The sequence below is a fragment of the Lampris incognitus genome, chromosome 6 (genome assembly GCF_029633865.1).
Source record: "Lampris incognitus isolate fLamInc1 chromosome 6, fLamInc1.hap2, whole genome shotgun sequence".
In the NCBI taxonomy this organism is placed as follows: domain Eukaryota; kingdom Metazoa; phylum Chordata; class Actinopteri; order Lampriformes; family Lampridae; genus Lampris; species Lampris incognitus.
Window position 1 is genome coordinate 24025290 of NC_079216.1, and position 21628 is coordinate 24046917.

Genomic DNA, 21628 nt, shown 5'->3' on the forward strand with positions numbered 1-21628 from the left:
GTATGCACGTATGGCGTGTGTTCGTGTGTGCCTGCGTGCACGTGTGTCGTATGACTATGAGGATGTGGATACACGTACGTACGTGCGGAAAGACAAATTGTGTAGTTTATGTAATTCTAAACCGTACTTTCTCGGCTGGACCACTAGATAGCGCTAATACATTAGAGGGATTTGTGAAACAATGGGGAGCCAGAATGAGATCATTCTTATGACATTTAGTGTGGAGCCTTAAACAATGGTTATCCACTACAACAACGCGAGAATAAGTTGATCCTCATGTAAACAATAATTTGATTCAAATGGAAGTGCCTAGGCTATGAGTAGTTTTGCAACAGTCTATAAATAAATCAACCCTTTTTTCGTTAACCTCAAGTTATTCTAATTTCCAACAGGCAGTTACGCGTCAGCTGAGTCTCAATACGAGACAATTAAATAATAAGGAATGTGTACTGTTGCTGCATCTCTTACACCCCCTAACACACGAGAAAACCGAAGCCCCCCCCCCCCCCCCAGAATTAATTCAGTGATTTTCCTCTCGGACCTGACTGTCCCTCCTCATCCCTCCTCATTCCCATTGCGTACCAGAGGGCCATGCGGCGGGAGCGAGCGGGAATGCATTGACGTCAGAAGGAAGCCAGGCGCGCTTAACCCGTGCGTCTCTGCGGACACGTCTGAGCGCCGCGCAGCGAGTCCGAGGACAGTTATGACTAGTCTGCACGCGTGGAATGGAGCTGTAAAACCGTGCTGTTTTTCTTTTTGTTTTTCCTTTTTTTTTGAGTGTGTGTCATCGGACAAGTGTGAGGCATTACAGTGGTTGGACAACTGAGTGAAACGCTCGCAGCTAAACCACATCTGTACGACAATGGTAAGTTAAAACCGAATGTGTAGATTGTCGCCTGCTTGTCAACAGCCGTGTTACTACCCGGCTGGGTTTTTAGGGTGATAGCTGCTTTGAGACGGTCACAGTGGCCCACAGTTTAACTGTCCAGAAAGCAGCATCACTACGTGCGTATGTAGGAACTCGGGACTGCAGCTGAGGCGAACCGAAGAACAGCTGGCGTGTAGACTGGTGAGCCAGACTGGAGGCAGCGTTACGCAGTCTTTCTGTTGCATGAACCTGCAGTGACAGGGGTGTGGGATGGCAAGTATGCAACTGTAACTCTAAGTAAATAAAAGGTCATTATTATTGGCGATGGTTCTCTGAAATGGCCAAATACGAGTCGGGTCCCACTTATATCTGTGCAGCTGATACTGTTGTTTGTAAAAGTGAACACAGAGCATTTAGAAACGTTGGAAGAGGTTGATATCCACTTGCAACTTGACTGATTGATTGATTGATTGTGACAATGAAGATGCTGTGAACAGAGACAGTGAGGGTGATGGTCATATTAAAGACATTATTGCCATTGATGACAATGACATTATTGATGCTGTCAATTACAACAGTGAACTTATGAATTTAGTATATTGCGAGATAATCATGTTGATGATGATGATGATGACTGTAACAATGTCAGTGACGATAACTACAGTGCAAATGGTAACAATTAAGGTGACATCTACCCATGGGAAGTAGCAATGATGTCATCATCTAATGCTCCCTCTTACCCACTTAGCCATATAGGCTGAACTGATGACACACATAAACACACACTCACACATCATGTACATGTTGGTTTCCTGTTACACTATTGATTTGGGGCACTGTTTGTGCTGGGTGGCTGTTATCTGAGATGCAGGCGAACACGGCCCCTCCGCCGCATCACAGACAATAAAACATCTTTCTCTCTATCGCACTGTACTGTACTCTGATGTAATGTGATCTGTTGTGAACAAACATAATCTGATCTCACTGAATCTAGTCTGAGCAACTCTGATTCACTCCAATCTAACGTTTTCTCTACTCTATTGTACGCCAATCTAATTCTCATTTAAAGAATATTAACTAAAATATTCTAGTCCAATCAAATCTAATGTAACTAAATATAACCTAATTCAATATGATTTACGATTATCTGGTCTAATCTACTTTTATCTTCTCTAGATTACTCTATTCCAATCTACTCTGCTCTACTTTGACATCTTCTGCTACATGTTAGTCTACATTTCCCTCTGAAATGTGTACTCCCCCACAAAGAAGTGCAAGTCTCCATTCTGTTAATAGATAAAAGCTTCATTCCTACTCTTTACCTCTTTTTTATGTTTGTCTTTCTGTTTCAATAAAAGACAGAAATTTGGTTCCATTTCTGGAAACTGTTTGATGGGTAAGAGGATGAAGCCACGGCAGCGGCAGCAGCTGTCTGCATCCACATCGTTGGATTACAGGCCCTGGTACCACCATAAAAGCCGTCATTTCATGTCTACTCGTTACACTTTATTCCTGACCTGTGTTCTATTTTCTTTCCTCTTCTAGGCTACTCAGCAGCCATAAAGAACTCTGCTAGTTCCTCTTCCCTTGATACCTGCACAACCCACCCTTTCCCCTTCCTCCTTCGCTCCGTCCTCTTAGGAGTGGGCTCCTGATCCTGTCCAAGCTACACTTTATCCTCTGACTACTTCTTAAACCACCACTATCCATCCTAACCATGGACTCCTCCGGGGGCTTCAAATCAACCCGGGACAGTCTACATCTTCTGGACCACAGCAGTGGCTCCAGTCATGCTGATCTCAGCGGATTGTACCACCTTGGTCGTACGTTGGGAAGGGGCCACTTTGCGGTAGTCAAACTGGCCCGTCACATCATCACTGGGCAACTGGTTGCTATCAAGATTATTGACAAGACAAAACTGGATGTCCTGGCAACAAGCCACCTCCTACAGGAAGTAAGGTACAGAACCATAATTACTACAGAGAGCTTCCTTCTCAGCATACTTCAGAGAGGGCTGTCCATTAAAAGAGAGATGCTGTAGCACAATATATTCTATCTGTAGGTCAGATTTAATGAACTGATCATGTTTAATATTCTATATGTGTGTCTCAAATGCGCTGACAAAGTTGCGTCAAGGGCTCATGGCCAAATCTTCAGCTTTTATGTTGTCCAAGTAAATTTATGCTATGCAAGGTCATTTATGAATTAGTTTGAAGAATGTATCTGTTATGATTTGGTTAAATGTTTTTACCCCAACCAAGCATCAGTTGTCGCTTTCAGTTGACAGGTAATTCTCAGTTACTCATGCCAGATTTGTTTCCATCTACTTTCAGGTGCATGAAGCTGGTGCAGCACCCCAACGTGGTCCATCTTTATGAGGTCATCAACACACCGACCACTCTCTACTTGGTCATGGAGCTGGCTGAGGGGGGTGACCTCTATGACTACATCCTCCGCCATGAGGGGGGAGTGGCTGAGCACACCGCCAAGCGACATTTTGCTCAGATCGTGCGTGCCGTGGCATACTGCCACCGGCTCCATGTGGTGCACCGCGACCTGAAGCCTGAGAATGTGGTGTTCTTCCCTCAGCAGGGCGCGGTAAAGCTGACAGACTTTGGGTTCAGCAACCTTTTCCAGCCGGGGTCAATGTTGGCTACCAGTTGTGGGTCACTGGCATACTCTGCTCCAGAGATCTTGCTGGGAGAAGAGTATGATGCGCCTGCTGTAGGTAAGGTGCAGAAAAATGCTACTGCTAAATCCTACACACACAAACACACACAAACACACATGGACGTACTCACTATGTGGGTAATGCAAACAACCTCTGCACTTTAGAGAAGCATGTGTGGACTGCTAGTCGTGCAACATAGATTAACTGCTTAAATGTATGCGGCCATTGATTTTGCCCAGCTGCTCATGAGTGCAACAAACCAGGCATTTGAATCATAGCCAAAGGCTTTTACATGAAATCACAGCCATTCTTTCCCGGGAATGTGACGCATATGCATTTTTGAGGTGTTCACTAGAATCTCGTGATGAATTTTAATATAACAGCCTATTATGCAGAATTAAGTCAGTCTTTACAACAGGGTAATTTATGTTTTATCACTGGCCAGAGACAGTCGAGTCCATTTGTAAAGGAAAGCAGTAAAAGAATTTGCGAGGAAACTTCAAATGTCAAATGCTCTGTATTTCCCTGTATGAATGTTAGCTGAGGAGCTATTGTGTTCTTTATTGCAAGCGTGCATGTATGTGTGTGTGTGTGTGTGTGGTGTTTGTATTTGTAGGGGATTAAAGTGTGTGTATCTGGGTCAGTGTAAGCAAGTCAGACAGTTCTGAGCCAACCGGGCACACTCTGCAGTCTCAGCCGGGCACACTCAGTCTCAGCCGGGCACAATCTGTATCAGTCGGGCACACTGCAGTGGAGCTGGGCACACTCTGTCTCAACCGGGCACAATCTGTCTCAGCCGGGCACACTCTGTCTCAACCTGGCACACTCTGTTTCAGCAGTGTCAGCTGGTCACACTCTGTCTCAGCAGTGTCAGCCGGGTACACTTTGTCTCAACCGGTCACACCCTGTCTCAGTCGGGCACACTCTGTCTCAGCCGGGCACACTCTGTCTCAACCGGGCACACTCTGTCTCAACCGGGCACACTCTGTCTCAGCCGGGCACACTCTGTCTCAACCGGGCACAATCTGTCTCAGCCGGGCACACTCTGTCTCAACCTGGCACACTCTGTTTCAGCAGTGTCAGCTAGTCACACTCTGTCTCAGCAGTGTCAGCCGGGTACACTTTGTCTCAACCGGGCACACCCTGTCTCAGCCGGGCATACTCTGCAGTCTCAGTCGGGCACACTCTGTCTCAGCTGGGCACACTGTGTCTCAACAGTGTCATCCGGGTACACTCTGTCTCAACTGAGCACACTGTCTCAATCGGGCACACTCTGTCTCGGCCGGGCACACTCTGTCTCAACCGGGCACACTCTGTCTCAGCCGGGCACACTCTGTCTCAACCGGGCACACTCTGCCGTCTCAGTCGGGCACACTCTGTCTCAACCGGGCACACTCTGTCTCAACCGGGCACACTCTGTCTCAGCTGGGCACACTCTGTCTCAGCCAGGGACACTCTACAGTGGAGTGGACATGGCAACCCAGCACATCTGGCTGTGTCTATGAGAGAGAAGGAGAAAGCAAAAGAGAGCGAGAGAGGAACAGAAAAGTAGCCAGGCAAAGAGAAGGAGACCTTACTCACCATATATTTGTCCATATGAGACTTGCTGCTGCATCTTTTTGACAGTGGATTTGACAGTGACAGGGGAGGCAGCTAGAGAGGGAGTTGAAAATAAAAGGAGATGGTGGACTGATGGATTTGACCCCATGTCCCCTGGGGGAGGAAACACTGCACGTTGTATTCACAGAGGCTACTGGGCTTAACTGCTAAGCTAGCGCGACTGACAAGGATTTTGATAAGGATGGGACACTGATCTGTATGCGTCCACTGCATTTACACTGCACGTTGTCTTTCTGCAGCACATCAGCTGTGACATCATGGCAGGTAGGCCACTCTGACTAATGCTCTCAGTTGATGTTGTGCTTACAAAAACATCAGCTTCTGGCTCAACACAAGACCTCTATTCTATTCTATTCTATTCTATTCTATCATCACCGTTAGGAAAGTCAGGCAACATTTCCATACTACCCAGAAATGTGTGTGTGTGTGTGTGTGTGTGTGTGTGTGTGTGTGTGTGTGTGTGTGTGTGTGTGTGTGTGTGTGTGATAAAGTTGAGCAGCACAGAGATGTCCCTTGTAGAGCTTATCTTAGTAAGGTGACTCATAAACACATCTACAGACACAGATTACTCTCTCTCTCTCTCTCTCTCTCTCTCTCTCTCTCTCTCTCTCTCTCTCTCTCTCTCTCTCTCTCTCTCTCTCTCTCTCTCTCTCTCTCTCTCTCTCTCTCTCACACACACACACACACACACACACACACACACACACACACTCACTCACCCCCTCTGTCCAGTCAACTCAGTTTTATTTGTATAGCCCCATATCACAAATTACAAATGTGCCTCAGTGGGCTTTACAGCAACACAACATGCTGTCCTCAGACCCTCACATCACATCCTGTCCTCAGACCCTCACATCGCATCCTGTCCTCAGACCCTCACATCACATCCTGTCCTCAGACCCTCACATCACATCCTGTCCTCAGACCCTCACATCACATCCTGATCTCGGACCCTCACCTGGGGTGAAGAACAACTCCCTCCAAACCTGTAACAGGGAGAACAAATAGGAAGAAACGTCAGGGAGAGCAACAGAGGAGAGAGCTCTCTCCGGAGACAGACAACGTGCAATGGCGGTTCTGTGTCGTGTGTGTGTGTGTGTGTGTGTGTGTGTGTGTGTGTGTGTGTGTTGCGCTGTCTGTCTGTACCTACCTGTCTTCTGTCAGTGTTACACGGTATCAAAGAGAAAGACTCTCTCTGGTCTCATGGTGCACTGCAGCTCAGTGTGGAGTTGTGTTTATATATAGCAGTGTGTGCTTGAAGAGCTAGTGTGTGTGTGTGTTTGTGTGTGTGTGTGTGAGATGATAGTCATATGATGTACTGTAGAGGAGACAGAGGAAGGTCCACAGGCCCTCTTGCCTTTGTCAAAAATAAACACAGCATGCTTACATAATATATTCCTGTGTGTGTGTGTGTGTGTGTGTGTGTGTGTGTGTGTGTGTGTGTGTGTGTGTGTGTGTGTGTGTGTGTGTGTGTGTGTGTGTGTTCCTGTCCTTATGGGACCAGATAAGTTCATGTTAATGAGATGTGATCGCCAGTAAAGCGCAGCATTTGTCTTGCTGGTGTGTGTAGCATGTTTGATTAGTCCAGTCACTGAACGTAATCCTCCTTTTAGCGTTAGATTGAATAAAAACGGGCTAATCTGGCTCTTACCCACTCACTTAAATAGAAGTGTTTGGTGAAAGCTGGTGTTGTGCAGCATGGCACATGGTGGTGGGATGGGGTGGTGGATGGTCCTGCCTGAGGGATGTGCAGGCTTGTGACTGAGAAGTTGGAGTTAGCAAACAAAAATAAAATGTTATACCAACAAAAGGTAAAGGTCTAATGTTTAAAATTAAACGTCGATTTCAATAGATGCTGATATAACCGGGGGTCGGGCCACGTCATTGCTTTACAAGCCACAAGTACGTCTCAAGTCTTGGCACTCAAGTCCCAAGTCCTAAACTTTGAATTTCAACTCCGAAGAAGTCATTGTGTGCTTTTTATCAAATTTAATGTCATTTCAAAATTTTAGCAATGGAGTCAGAATTGTTCTACTAAATTTGCAAAAATCATGAATGCTTTTAAAAATCTGTATTTATTACTTCCATTCCATCCATTATCCGAACCGCTTATCCTGCTCTCAGGGTCATGGGAATGCTGGAGCCTATCCAAGCAGTCATTACGCGACAGGCGAGGAGACACCCTGGACAGGCCGCCAGGCCACCACAGGGCTGTATCTATTATAATGGTGAATTCCGCTTCCGGTGTGGGAAGATGGCGGCATGAATTCACGTTTGCGGCGGCCTCACCCAGTACCGTCCATGCAGTGTCTTTGTCCATGTCTGCGTCGAAGTTTGTCTTCATTTGATGGCTGGTAGAGCTGGTGCTGGATTGGCTGGGAGAGCTTGGTCTTCTGCATCCTGTGGGCCCAGGGCTGTGCCCAAAGAGGTAACGCCAAGGGCGGTCTGACAGGATGCGGAAGCGAGGCAGGCTAAGCTAACTGATAGCCCATGCAGACCAGCGGTTAAGATAACACCGAGGGCGGTCTGGCGGCGGCCTCGCCTAGCTTTGACTGTGTTTAAGAGTCATTGTGTGGAGTGCAGGGAGGTGTTTCAAAGGTGTCTGGCTGGGAAAGCTGGCATTGGGTCGGCTTGGAGAGCTTGGTCTGCTGCATCCTGTGGGCCCAAGGACCACGGCCCTGACCGAAGCTGCGCCCATGGAGGAAAGACTGAGGGCGGTCTGACAGGACGTGGAAGCAGGGGCAGGCTAAGCTAACTGCTAGCCCATGCAGACTGGCGGTTCCCACAGTCATCCTGGCTGGCGTTCGCTCTCCTGGACAGTGGAATTTTTGGACTGTTGCACTGACTGGACTGTGTTGTTAACTGTTTCTGGGTTTTTGTTGAGCTGGGTTCCACAATCTTCGTCTTGCATATGGAGGATAAGCAAAGCTTGACTTGGTTTTCTCTTTAGCCTTTAACATTAGGCATATTTATTTAGGCAAATACAGCAGGTCTCTCGGCTCTCTACTACCGACTCTTACACCCAGCTTACAACACACTGTCACACACAGAGAACGTGGCGACGTCACATGTGAATGTACCGTAAAGTCTTAGACAAAACAATAATACGGCTGCTACCGTAATACAATGAGTAAGGGCGCCATCAAATAACAACACTTAACAGTTTTGTTTTTTTTTGCTCTGTTCTCTCTGTTTTTGTATGTTTTCGTGGTGTCGTTTTTGGGAAATTTAGGATGTGTGTTTTTGTCTTTTGTGTCGCACTGATGTGGGCTGGGGGAAACGGAATGTCGTTTCTTTTGTGTACACAAGTACACGAAAGAAATAACAATAAATAATGATCATAAATTGTCCCTGACTCCTGATGACAGACTGATTCAAAGTGGATCTGCCAGTATGGACATGGAGACTTGATTGGCTGCACGTTTTTAAAAGCACTTTACCTTTGGAAGGGCAAAAGGCATCAAGTCCCGCGCTTCAACATCAAGTGACGTCACGAGTCGTTGGTGTTAAAGTCAAAGTCGAGTCACAAGTCTTTTTCAGTTTTGTCAACTCAAGTCTAAATTCATCAAAATTGTGTGTTGAGTCTAAGTTGATTCCAAGTTGTGTGACTCCTCAGGATATGATCTAGTGTATTCAAGGTCTGCCGTGGCCCGTGTACCCGTGTGTGTGCGTGCGTGTGTGTGTGTGTGTGTGTGTGTGTGTGTGTGTGTGTGTGTGTGTGTGAGCATGCCTGCACAGAGTGCATGTTGGTGGTGTCAGCAGGCCACAGGGTGGCTGTTCCTGCTGCAGCGGGGCAGAACACAGCCCCTCTGTGGCTCCTCACTGCTGTTGCATAACTGTTTTTACACAAACGGATGTGTGTGTGTGCGTGTGTGTGTGTGTGTGTGTGTGTGTGTGTGTGTGTGTGTGTGTGTGTGTGCGTGCGTGCGTGCGGACAGGGAGAAGACTGAGTACTGTTGTTTGGACGTACAGGCGTTGTGGCTGCTAGTCAGTACACTGGTGTGAGTGTGGGATGTCTGGGAATGCGGGGGAGGGGGAGGGGGAAGGGGGGAAATGAGTCCACACATACAGCGTATTGATTTATAATAGATAAGAGAGGAAGGAGATTCCTCGTTGGTGACCTGTAGGAAGGTTGACTGGTTCAATCAGAGTGCAGCAGGTATGTGTGATGGATGGTGCACCTGTCAGCAGACAGAAGTACACGAGTTAAATGCTGCTCCTCTGATAGACCAGCTGATAGGAGGTGAACATGCTGTTAGATGCTCCCCATTCACAACGTGTAGTCTTTTCAAAGATGGGAGAGGAAAAGGGGAAGGAACGAGAGAAGGGGAGGAAGAGAAGAGAGGAGAGGACATTCAGAGAAAAGAAAAAAAAACCCACAACAGGCCCTCTGTTCTTCATGGCCTTCAGTCCCCATCTGTGTGTGTGTGTGTGTGTGTGTGTGTGTGTGTGTGTGTGTGTGTGTGTGTGTGTGTGTGTGTGTGTGTGTTGGCCTGTTACTGCATGGGTTCATGAACTGGTCACTGTGTTCTTGGTTCAGTGTGTTCTGGTCGTGCAGGGACTTCTACTGGCTGAGTCTGCCCTGAGGAAGAGTGAAAGGAAGAGAGACAGGAGGAGAGACAGGAAGAGAGAGCGAGAGGAAGAGAGAGACAGGAAGAAAGACAGGAAGAAAGACAGGAAGAGAGACAGGAAGAGAGAGACAGGAAGGAGGAGGGGAAGGAAGGGAGGGAATGTGTGTGTTGGAGGAGGAACACATTATCAGTACCAGGAAGCCTGTGTGTGTGTGTGTGTGTGTGTGTGTCTGTACGTCACAGTCTGACAAAGTATAAGATCAGTTGCTTGTCCAGGTGTCCCGAATACATATCTTGCTCTTTATACACATGAACAGATGGAGAAGTGATTCATGATGCAGTTTTATACTACATAATTACCTGCTAATAAATTGGTAATGACAAATATATATATATATATATATATATATATATATTCATCAGTGGTCTTTTGTTTCCATGACGAAAACAATCAGTGAACTTAATGAAGTTTCGTCTTTGGTGCGAGCCATATTTGGGAAAAATGTCAGTTGGGTAGGCTTGATCAAACTCCACGGTTTGTTAGTGACATGAACAAAACCATACAATAACTAACAACAAAACTGAATTTCACCCCTGTCAACAAAAAGTAGGACAAAATAAAGATGTCATTCCATTTCATTATATTTTTTGATTAAGTTATAGTCTCACTTTAATAATTGAAAACAAGGTTTATTTTCTCATGTTATTTTGAACAATGAAATTAACCCCCAACAAATCAGACAACCCACATTCAGGATGTGCAATCAGCAAGGACCCGTCCAACAAATGTGTATCTGTGAAACATAGTGAGCCCTCCCCAGCTCTGGGGGCGCTGCAGGACTTAACTGTGAGCTCTGTTCTTCTAGCGTAGGGCTCAAATGAAAATAATTATCCAGAGGTGGGAAGTAGAAATACTTCGTTACTTTACTTAAGTAGATTTTTCAGGTATCTGTACTTTACTTGAATATATATTTTTTCTGACAACTTTTTGCTTTTACTTCCTATATTCTAACACAAATTTCTGTACTTTCTGCTCCTTACATTTTCAAAACGGGCTCGTTACTTTAGTTTTAATGCATTCGGGGGGAATTATCGATTATTAACATTATAACTCTGTAGACTCATAAGTCAGTCTCTAAACGCTTAGCGGAGATGATCTCGGATAGTCTCACGATACCAGATGGACGTCATTTTATTTGACGTTGGAACGGTTAAGATAATAGTAAAACTGAACGACTTGAGGAAAAAAGGAGTATACTGGTGTTGTCGCATGTTTTTGTTTTTTTTAGGTTTTTTATAATTCATATTTTCAGGGGATAGACCTATCATAACATGATCTACTTCTCTGGCTAATAGTCACGGTGCCTTGATGGAAGTCATGGGCGTTTGAATTCATAAAACGATCTTTTCACCAAGGACTATTTTCGGGCTAGACTTTTCAAATTAATCTGTGCCTTCAACTTAATTAAAACACCGTGATAATGTAACTTTGACGAAAAATAAAGGTGACATGGTGAAATGGCCGAGCCTGTACTTTTTACTTTTATACTTTGAGTACATTTCAGAGCCTGTACTTTTTGCTTTCAACTTGAGTAAAGAAGTTGAGTCAGTACTTCTACTTTTACCAGAGTCTATTTTTACACAAGTATCTGTACTTCTACTTGAGTAAAGAATGTGTTGTGGAGTTAGAAAACGAGACAGGAGATGTGAGAGTACACGTAGTCGAGGTAGTTTACTAGCTCCAACTTAGCATGTCATACATTCAACAACGACACTGAACTGAACTGAACTGTGAACCGGAAGCGGAAGTGCATTATCTGACCCCTCGCCTCTTCCCTTAAAGGTACACCGTCCTCTTAGGTGAATGTCTCTCGTTATATAGATGTGGGTCACCACACAGGCCCCCCCAGAATTCACCTACACAAAACAATGCAAAACAGCAAAAGTGCAAGTCATGAACGTAAAAATAGACTCTACAACAGAACGTCAGCGGTTTGTGGTCCACGAAAGCGGTGAACTGTCGGCCCTCCAATAGGAACCTAAAGTGTCTGGTTGCGAGGAAGAGACCCAGTAGTTCCCTATCAAAGGTGCTGTATTTGCGCTCGCTCTCACGGAGTTGTTTACTGAAGAACGCCAACGGCTGCCAGCCCCCCCCCCACCCACCGCTCACACACGGCCCCCACGGCGTGGTCGGAGGCATCCGTTGTAAGGGCTATGGGGGCGGCAGGCGACGGGTGAGCTAGCAGCGCAGCGTTGGCCAGCACGGTCTTGGCGGCCACAAAAGCCTCGTCCATCCCCGAAGACCAGTCCAGCACATCCTTAGACTTCTTACCCCGCAGGGCCTCATACAGGGGACGCATGATGTGGGCGGCACGGGGCAGGAAACGGTTATAAAAGTTCAACATGCCCAGGAATTCCTGCAGCGACTGTACAGTGCGGGGGCGGGGAAACATGGTGACAGCCTCAACCCTGGCAGGGAGGGGAACGGCCCCCTGTGGAGTGATGTGGTACCCGAGGAAGGTGATGGACGACTCCTCGAACTGACACTTAGCTGGGTTGATGATGAGGCCATGTTCGCTGAGCCTGTCGAACAGCTGTCTGAGGTGCGTCATGTGTTCCTCCGCCGACGCGCTGGCCACGAGGATGTCGTCTAAGTACACAAACAAAAATGGCATGTCGCGGAGCACAGAATCCATAAGGCGCTGAAACGTCTGCGCCGCCCCTTTAAGGCCGAAAGGCATAGGTAAGAACTCAAAGAGCCCAAAGGGTGTGATGACAGCCGTTTTTGGGACATCCAGTGGGTGGACCGGCACTTGGTGATACCCCCGCACTAAGTCGATTTTGGAATAGATGGCAGCGCCCGCCAGGTGGGTAGAGAAACCTTGTATGTGCGGTATGGGGTACCGGTCGGGGGTCATGGCATTGTTTAGGCGACGGTAGTCCCCGCACGGGCGCCAACCCCCGTCGGCCTTAGTAACCATGTGAAGAGGGGAAGCCCACGGGCTGTCAGAACGGCGGACAATGCCGAGGCGCTCCATAGTCGAAAACTCCTCCCTGGCTATTGCGAGCTTGGCCGAGTCGAGGCGTCGGGCCCGGGCGTAAACTGGGGGGCCCACTGTGGTGATATGATGTTCCACGCCGTGCTTGGCCACCGCCGAGGAGAAGGTGGGTGTGGTGAGCTCGGGGAAATTTGCGAGCAGGCGTTGGTATGGATCCCCGGTGGAGAGTGTGTTTAGTGAGGCACAGCGCTCCAGCCCCCCCAAGCGTGCAGGGGTATGACGCAAAAGAGACGGCATCAATCACGCGACAGTTTTTAACATCCACCAGCAGGTTGAAAGCACAGAGGAAATCCGCACCAGGAGCGGGGTGGATACAGCAGCCATCACAAAGTCCCAGCCGAGACGTCGGCCGCCAAAACACACGTCCACATGTCTGATACCGTACGTCCGAATGGACGTGCCGTTGGCGGCGTCCATCTGGGGGCCGTGACTGTCGGTCATCGTGTCCACAGCTTGTGCTGGTAGTATGCTGCGTTGAGCGCCAGAGTCAACCAGCAGCCGCCGGCCCGACAAGGAGTCTCTGATGAACAACAGCGTGCAGTCACGGCCGGCGCCCATAGCCGTTAACGAGCGCCGGCCTTGGCGTTTCCCTGAACCCTGTAACTGCAGGGTTTGCGACACTGTTTTGCTTTTGCCCCAAACCTGGCATGGTAATAACAGAGCCCGTCGTCAGGTTGGCGGCGGGCTGTCACCGCAGCCGCGGTGTCCATATAGTCGTACACAGGTGGTGGTGGGGCGGTCTTGTGGGGTAGCAGGGCATGCACAAACTGTTGCCGGTTGGCCAGGAAAACCCTGTCTGCTTCAGCAGCCAGAGAACAGTAGTCCTTGGAGGCGGCGAGAGGAGAACTGGCCAGTGCTGTGCGTACAGGTGCGGGGAGCTGCCTCAGAAAAATGTGTGTGAAAAGAAAGGCCGGATCAGCCGATCCCAGCACAGACAGCATTTTTTCCCATTAACTCAGACGGTTTGCCGTCGCCGAGGCCATTCCGGGACAGTAAACGGTCTGCCTTCTCCAGCTCCGACAGTTCAAATAGTTTCAGGAGGAATGTCTTTATAGCATCGTACTTGCCAGCAGCTGGCGGAGCTTCCAACAGTGTCATTGTTCGCGCCGCTGTCGATGCGTCTAACGCCGCCACTACGTGGAATTACTGCGTTGCATCCTGCGTTATCCCTCTCAGCTGGAACTGGGCTTCCACATGTTGAAACCACGGCCGTGGATTATGCTGCCAAAAGTCGGGTAGCTTCACAGTAGCGGCGTAAATGCTAGCGTTAGCAATAGCCATGTTGTTAGCACCGGCGTCGGGAGGGGGTACCGCGGCAGCATTATTCCCGGCGTCTTCGTTGTCAGACATACTCGTATTAGTAGTTCGATCACGTCGGAGTTAGAAAACAACGAGACAGGAGACGTGAGAGTAGACGTAGTCGAGGTAGTTTACTAGCTCCAACTTAGCATGTCATACATTCGACAACGACACTGAACTGAACCGTGAACCGGAAGCGGAAGTGCATTATCTGACCCCTCGCCTCTTCCCTTAAAGGTACACCGTCCTCTTAGGTGAATGTCTCTCGTTATATAGATGTGGGTCACCACAGTGTGTACTTTTGCCACCTCTGGAATTATCCCAGTACCACAGCTCGGTGTTGCTACGTAAGATGGAAAATCTAATGTTCATGATGAGGCCTCATCAAGTTACGTCCACAATTATGAGAATGAGTATCCTCATCCTCATATTTGTGGACACAACTTGATAAGTACAACTTGAAACTTTTCACCCGTTTGTTTGCTGGTGCAGGTGAAATTTTGTCGACCATTCTGTGCGTGTTTGTTGACATTTATCCGTGGTAAATCTTGCAGGCGTCGCGAAAAATATGCCATTGTCAATAGCACACTCCAACAAACAGGAAACTAGTATGACCGCTGCAGTAGAAACTGGAAGTCAGCGGACCACAGTTATGCACCCAAAAAAAAAGACAAAAAAAAGACAACAGTTACGGAAGCCATTAGGCTCAAAGACTGAGTGGTTGCATAATAACCAGGAAGGTTAGTGGGGCATTGTACACGACCCTTAGGCTTCAGGGAAGTTTCTATATGATGCCTGATGGTTTGTGGTTGTGCGCAAATGCGGATTTATTATGGACTGTTTTGTGTGCTGCTTTTGTTACTTCTCATTTGTTTTGTGTGTGTTTGCTTTCCAGATATCTGGTCTCTGGGTGTGATCCTGTACATGTTGGTGTGTGGAGTTCCTCCCTTTCAGGAAACCAACGACAGTGAAACGCTCGTCATGATCCTGGACTGCCGCTACTCGGTTCCTGAGCACGTGTCGGACGGCTGCAGAGAGTGAGTGCTGCGCCCGGTCTTTACATCTTTACGTTTACGTTTGTTTAGCTTGCTGTGGATTCTTCTGATTCTTTCAATATCTAATTATGGGCTCAGTCTCGTCCAGCAGCGACATCTACTGGTTAGACAATGAAAAGCAGTGACATGTTGACAAATGGCTCACGAATAGCCACAGTTTAATAAGAATATAATTATTTCTGTGCAAAAAGCAATGTTGTAAAATAAGGTCTTAAGCCTTGATTCATAGCCAGCGGTCATCGACCCAACTCCCATCATATGACTTAAATGTGGGTCACATGACAAACCATTGCATTTAAAAAAAGTAACAGAACACTTTATCCCTCTAGACACCAGAGACCACAGTACACTTTGTAAAATACCAGTGTTCAAAAGCCCATCTTGGAATGTGTTTGTCTGGTGTAACTGATCAGGGCAGCATCATATAGTTGTCTAGCTCTTAGAGATATAAGGGTGGTTATGCATGCTTCTTCCAGTGTCCTATGTCCCACTAGAAGGTTTTCTTCTCGGCTCGGCCCTCCAGCTTCACTTTCTATTTTCTTTTTTTTGTGGTCAACATTTTTATAATCTTTCACACACAAAAAAGTCTGCAGTATAAATATAAAGTGGTACTATAACATAAGGGTTGGGGCATGGAGGGGTAACAACAGACATGATAACTGTGGATTTCAAATGGTCAGTTACAGATTACATATAATAACAGATATTCTACCTTCCCATTGCTTAAGAGAAAAAATAAAATCATTCGACTGCATCCCCAGTTGAAAGGTTTTGTTTTGTTTTCAGCTAGCAGTCATAGATTTAAGATCTGCAATATTTTGGAAAGTGTATATCCACATCATTGCCATGCAGGTATCAATGGTAAACCAGTTACCAGGGATAGTCTTCGTTTTTAGTGGCTGTAAAGTCAGAAAGCAACATTTTTGTCTTGTGACTTTTAACTTCGAGTCTGCGGTGTCATCAAGGTAGCATAAACAAGGATGAGGTATGTTACAAAAGTCAGAAAAAACATGGATCCAAAAAACTAGCCACCACGGATCATTCCAGAACATATGTCACTTTTTTTCTGTCACTTTTTTTTAAAATTGAAATCACAGAATTTTTAAATTTAACATTCTTTCCCTCATTCTCCATCAGCCTGATCTCCAGGATGCTTCAGAAGGATCCCTCCCATCGTGCGTCACTTGAAGAGATTGATGCTCACAATTGGCTACAGGGGTTGGACAACCCCTTACTCAGCCCCGAGGCTCCGCCCAACTGGCTTTCAGGGGCCCTGTCTCCTTGCTCCACCCGCCCGGGAAGACCGGAGTGTGGGGACCTGCTTGCCGCCAAGCCCCTGCCTCATCAAGTCTTCCCCGGACCCAGACAGCCCTGTTTCAGTCTCCATCCCCCTCCCGCAGATGAACCCCCCACCACCAAGACCCTCGTAGCACTTCAGCATATCTGTGAGGAAGAGGAGGATGATGATGATGAAGAGGAGGAAGAGGAGGGGGAGGGGGTGGATGAACAAAGCAGTCCAACAAAAGGAAGTGAGGAAGACTTAACGTCGAGGCCTTTATTATTAAAAGAGTGGTGTCGTCACTTGTCGGGCCCAGGGGGAAGAGACATCTTTGTGGCGTTGCAGGGTGAACCAGAGGGTCAAGACGGAGAAGAGGGAAATGCAGGGAAAGAAGGGCTACAGATGGAAAGCTGTGGAGATGAGGTGGAGATGGAGGAGGAGGAAATGATTGGCACAGCAGAAACAGAGATGGAGTTGGAGAGAGAAGAGAATGGGCGCCTGCTTTCGGACCAACTAGTCAGGGGTGGGGATGAGCGTGTTTGTGAAATGTCTGAAATCCCTCCACCATCTCAGCCTGCTTTTATGAACGTCCAGTGTTGTCAGGGCCAAGCAAACGCACTGAGCTCAAACGTGGCAAAGGATGGCGAGGCAGAACCCAACAACAATGTCAATAAACCATCCTCTGACTCCCCCCTCCCCCCTGTTTCCTCCAGTCCTCCACTGACCGCCAGACACAACCTGACTGGGTTGGAGGCACAAAGAACAGAAAGAGAGGGACGAGCAGGGGAAAGAAGGGGTGAAGGAGAGACAGACAGATCCCAGTCCAGAAATGCATCTGGGTCTCGGGAGGCGGGGCCTGATGCTGCTGCTAAGGTTGAGCCAGGGAAGGGTCGCAGTGTAAAGCTGAGAGAGAGACTATTTCAATTCCCCCTGTGTGAGAAAGCCCTCTCCTTCAACCTACCGACTCACAATAAGACCAAGATCCTGCCCTTGACTCAGTACAACTGCTGCCATGTGTTATAGACCATCCTGACCATCCGGGCCAGGAGACCATCTGCAATGTGCTGCTGCACTCCACCGTTGTCTATGGACTCAGTTGTGACACACTGGCTACACAGTGACCTGGAGAACAAAGGTTATTTCCCAACGAGGCTGAGGGAAACCTTGTGAAGTGAGCGATCCACAGAGCAAAGCGCCCTGTGCTGCCTTCCTGCCCCCTTCTGCCCCTTCCGGCCCCTTCCTGTCCCGGGCTGCAAACAAACACAGCACATACCCTATATGTACAGTGGTACTTGAGGTATCACAGAAACAGGAAGACAGAAACATACTTAAGCACATCTACACAAACACACACACACACACACACACACACACACACACACTTGTATTTATTTACTGAGTGTTGAGTTTAACTAGAACCCAGTAGCCAAAAGTACTATAGAAGAACCTCATCCATTTGCTGCTTTGTACAGGGGCAACTACAGTTATGCTAGCTTGTGCAGCTACTACCTGATGTATCCATACTGACTACATGTGGACAACAGTAGACCTTCTGGAGAAGCGGGAAAAGATAAAGATATGAGATGTTTTTAAACATATGTGCTATCAAAAGGACAACATGTTGACTACATAGGGGCATCATGCCTCAGGAGGTAGAGTGGGTGGTCTAGTAATCAGGAGGTTGCTGGTTCGATCCCCGGCTCCTCCAGAGAGCAGGTGGAAGTGTCCATGAGCAAGACACTGAACATCAACCTGCTCCTCATGATGAGCAGGTTGGCATCTTGCATGGCAGCCTCCACTGTCAGTGTATAACTGTGTGCATGAATGTGTGTGTGAATGGGTGTGGAAGTGTGTGTGAATGTGGGGCATCCACTGTAAAACACTCTGAGTTGTCGGTAGACTAGAAAAGCGCTTTATAAATACATTTATCATTTACATCTGTTTTACTAATAGAATCTCAAGTGTTTTTCATTTGAGAAAAGGGTGCCTACTCCAATAGCATGGGTGTATGTGATAGTCATGTCACAGCAGAACTTTTGTCTCACTCATAAGCTCAAAATAACTTCACAAGTCAAACATTCTAGAAGCAGAGCTCTGTACAAGCCACACTTTTGTATTCTACAAGTTAGAGTCAAGCATCAAACATCTAAACTCTGTGAATAACTGAACCAGCTTTTGCTACAAGGTAGCTGTCCTCTCCTTTTCCATTTTGCACAACCTGCCTCTCATATTGATGAACATTAACTATTGATTCTGCTTCCGGTGTGGGAAGATGGTGGCGCAAATTCACGTTTGCAGCGGCCTCACGCAGTACCATCCATGCAGTGTCTTTGTCCACGTCTGCGTCTAAGTTTGTCTTCGTTTGATGGCTGGGAGAGCTGGTGCTGGATCGGCGAGGAGAGCTTGGGCTACAGTGTCCTGTGGGCCCAGGGACCACGGCCCTGCCTGGAGCTGTGCCCGAAGAGGTAACACCAAGGGCGGTCTGACAGGACGTGGAAGTGGGGCAGGCTAAACTAACCGCTAGCCCACGCAGACCGGCAGTTCCGATAACACCGAGGGTGGTCTGGCAACGGCCTCACCTCGCCTTGACTGTATTTTTAGTGGAGTGCGGGGAGGTGTGTCAAAGGTGTCTGTCTGGGAGAGCTGGCGTTGGATTGGCTGAGGGAGCCTGGTCTGCTGCGTCCTGTGGGCCCAAGGACCACGGCCCTGACCGGAGCTGCGCCCGAAGACGAAACACAGAGGGCGGTCTGACAGGACGTGTAAACGGAGCAGGCTAAGCTAACTGCTAGCCCATGCAGACTGGCAGTTCTGACAGTCATCCTGGCTGGCGTTCATTCTCCTGGACAGTGATTTTTGTTTTTTTGTTTTTGTTTTTTTTTAGTTTAGATATGGTATGTGTTAGTTTGCATATGTGTTCTTGTAGTTCTAGTAGTTTTTGGATGTGTTTTGTCTTTGTGTTGCACTGCTGAGGGAAACAATGTTTTTCATTTCATTTCATGTGTGCAAGTGCATGAAATGAAACGATAAATAACGTGTTTCTGATTTCTGATCGTTAGTGGTTAGAAACTCTTATTTCAAATAAAGTAGACTGCTTTGATACATATGATGACATATGATATGATAAGATATATCATTTATGCCCTAAGACTGAGGAGCAATAAATAGAGGATTATCATATGATTATTTTTGTCTTAGTTCTTCAATCTTATTATTCTTTAAGTCTTATTCTTAAGTCCTTGATTGTTCTTGTATTGCATAATACTGACCATTGACAGGGATGCAGGTCTTCCATGCTATCTATTCAAATGTATTCTTATAAATACTATTAAACCTTTCAATGACATTAGACTATTTTATTTTGCACATGTAGAGATAGAAAAATAAGATTATGTCTGATTTTTGTTTAGACATGGTGACAAAAATATTTGTTTTTCAAGTGTTTCTTTACTCCCTAACGTGTTCAGCACTGTGCATGGTATTACTGTTTTTTATCACAATACACCTCCATGTGTCTTGGCGTTCACCACACGTTGTTTTTGTATCACTGTATAACTTGTATCACTGTACTATGGTGCTTGATACAGTCATGTATAATCCACTAAGGGCAAAATGAACATAAAACCACTAGATGTTATCCTTTATACCAGCGCTGATCCAGGATTGGTGGAAGGTCATAAGCTACTGTTGTCTTATTGGGTGGACGTGTGAGGCATAGCTCTCATTATTGTGATTATATTTTACCATGTAATGCCTCCATGTGTTTCTATATTTTACAGTTTTGTTTTCTTGCAAACTCCATATTTCCATCTTTTTAAATACGTATGAGAAGTGTACCATAAACAGAACAGTAAATGAAGGCCAAAGCATGTAAAACAGCTATGTTGACTGCTGGTAGTCCAGTAATAGTCCAGTAATAGTAGTAGTCCAGTGAACAGCTGGCTCCTGCAGCAGTGCAGTCTGGGAGTGATCCAAACAGGTACCAAATGTTTTTAATCCTTTTGGACTCATGACCTGCACTTCCTCTGGCTGCACCAGCAGGGAAAATCATGTGAAATCAGATCATTGCCCTTGTTCAGCCAGCCGCAGAAGCAGAAAATCTCTAAAATGGAGCTTGTTACGGGGATAAAATCACATTACTTGTCCCAGTGAATGTGTCTTCCTATACAGCGTGTCTGTCATGTATCTACTGACCTGCATCAAACCAGGACCATGTCTCTATGGGGAGATCTACTTATTTTTCTGTCTTTATTTATTAAAATGGATTAAATCAACAAGCTTATGTGCAGCGTGGTGATGTAAGTAGGAATGTATAGGCTTTATGGTGTGTTACAACAGGCTTTATGGTGTATTACAACAGGCTTTATGGTTTGTTACAACAGGCTTGATGGTGTGTTACAACAGGCTTCATGGGGTGTTACAACAGGCTTGATGGTTTGTTACAACAGGCTTTATGGTGTGTTACAACAGGCTTGATGGTGTGTTACAACAGGCTTTATGGTGTGTTAGAGCAGATAGATTGTACTACACACAGAAGCAAACCTATCAAATAGCTTCGGCAAGGGCAGATCTTTGGGCCAACAGAGGCTCAGACAGCCCAGATAGCAAAATTGCTGTGGCCCGGACCCATCCCACACCCGACACTTCATCCGGGCCACATACCGCCTGGAATGATGGCACTTGGGCGGTCCGCTCCTGTTTGCCAGATCTGGGCCAGAACCAAGCCATAGCATGTGCCACATATTTGCCAAAGGTGACCCATATTTGTTTTGTGATATTTGGGCCATATTCACCATTTACCACACAGGCCACTTCAGGGTCACATCCAGACTACATGTTGCTGAGAGCACCGCGTCTTTGCCAGAAAAGGCCCACATTTGATTTGGCATATTTGGGCCATATTTGCTAGTATACATGTGGGCCACTTCAGGCTCACATCCATTTTGTCAGGGCCAGAAGAAGGCCATCAGTGCCGCATCATTGCCTGAAGTGGCCCATCCGGATGCTATCTGGGAGTGCTCTGCATAAACAGGAGTTAAACTGCAGCCAAATACTTACTCACTTGCATGTTGTTAGTCTTAGATGATACAAATGAGTTTCACAAAAGGCAACAAGAGATCTGTCAACAAAAAGATGTGGCAAATGAAAACCGGAGCTAAGTCAGGATGCATCGTAGTAGGACAGTCAATGTTTGTTTGTGAAATAGTGT

General features: G+C 46.9%; 1 protein-coding gene across 1 annotated transcript; it reads left to right on the forward strand.

The window, feature by feature from the left end:
• Positions 1-604: 604 nt before the first annotated feature.
• On the forward strand, positions 605-20697 carry snrkb (SNF related kinase b). The gene is made up of 5 exons (XM_056281339.1): positions 605-865; positions 2414-2827; positions 3202-3596; positions 14984-15125; positions 16281-20697. Exons 2-5 carry the CDS (start codon positions 2586-2588, stop codon positions 17443-17445), a joined length of 1944 nt encoding a protein of 647 aa, XP_056137314.1. The 5' UTR covers positions 605-865; positions 2414-2585; the 3' UTR covers positions 17446-20697.
• The last annotated feature ends 931 nt before the right edge of the window (positions 20698-21628 follow it).

Coding starts and splice junctions, on each gene's coding strand:
- snrkb (XM_056281339.1), top strand. CDS start 2,586: ATGGACTCCTCCGGGGGCTTCAAATCAACCCGGGACAGTCTACATCTT. Junction 3,597..14,983: donor GTATGATGCGCCTGCTGTAG/GTAAGGTGCAGA, acceptor TTTGCTTTCCAG/ATATCTGGTCTCTGGGTGTG. Junction 15,126..16,280: donor GTGTCGGACGGCTGCAGAGA/GTGAGTGCTGCG, acceptor ATTCTCCATCAG/CCTGATCTCCAGGATGCTTC.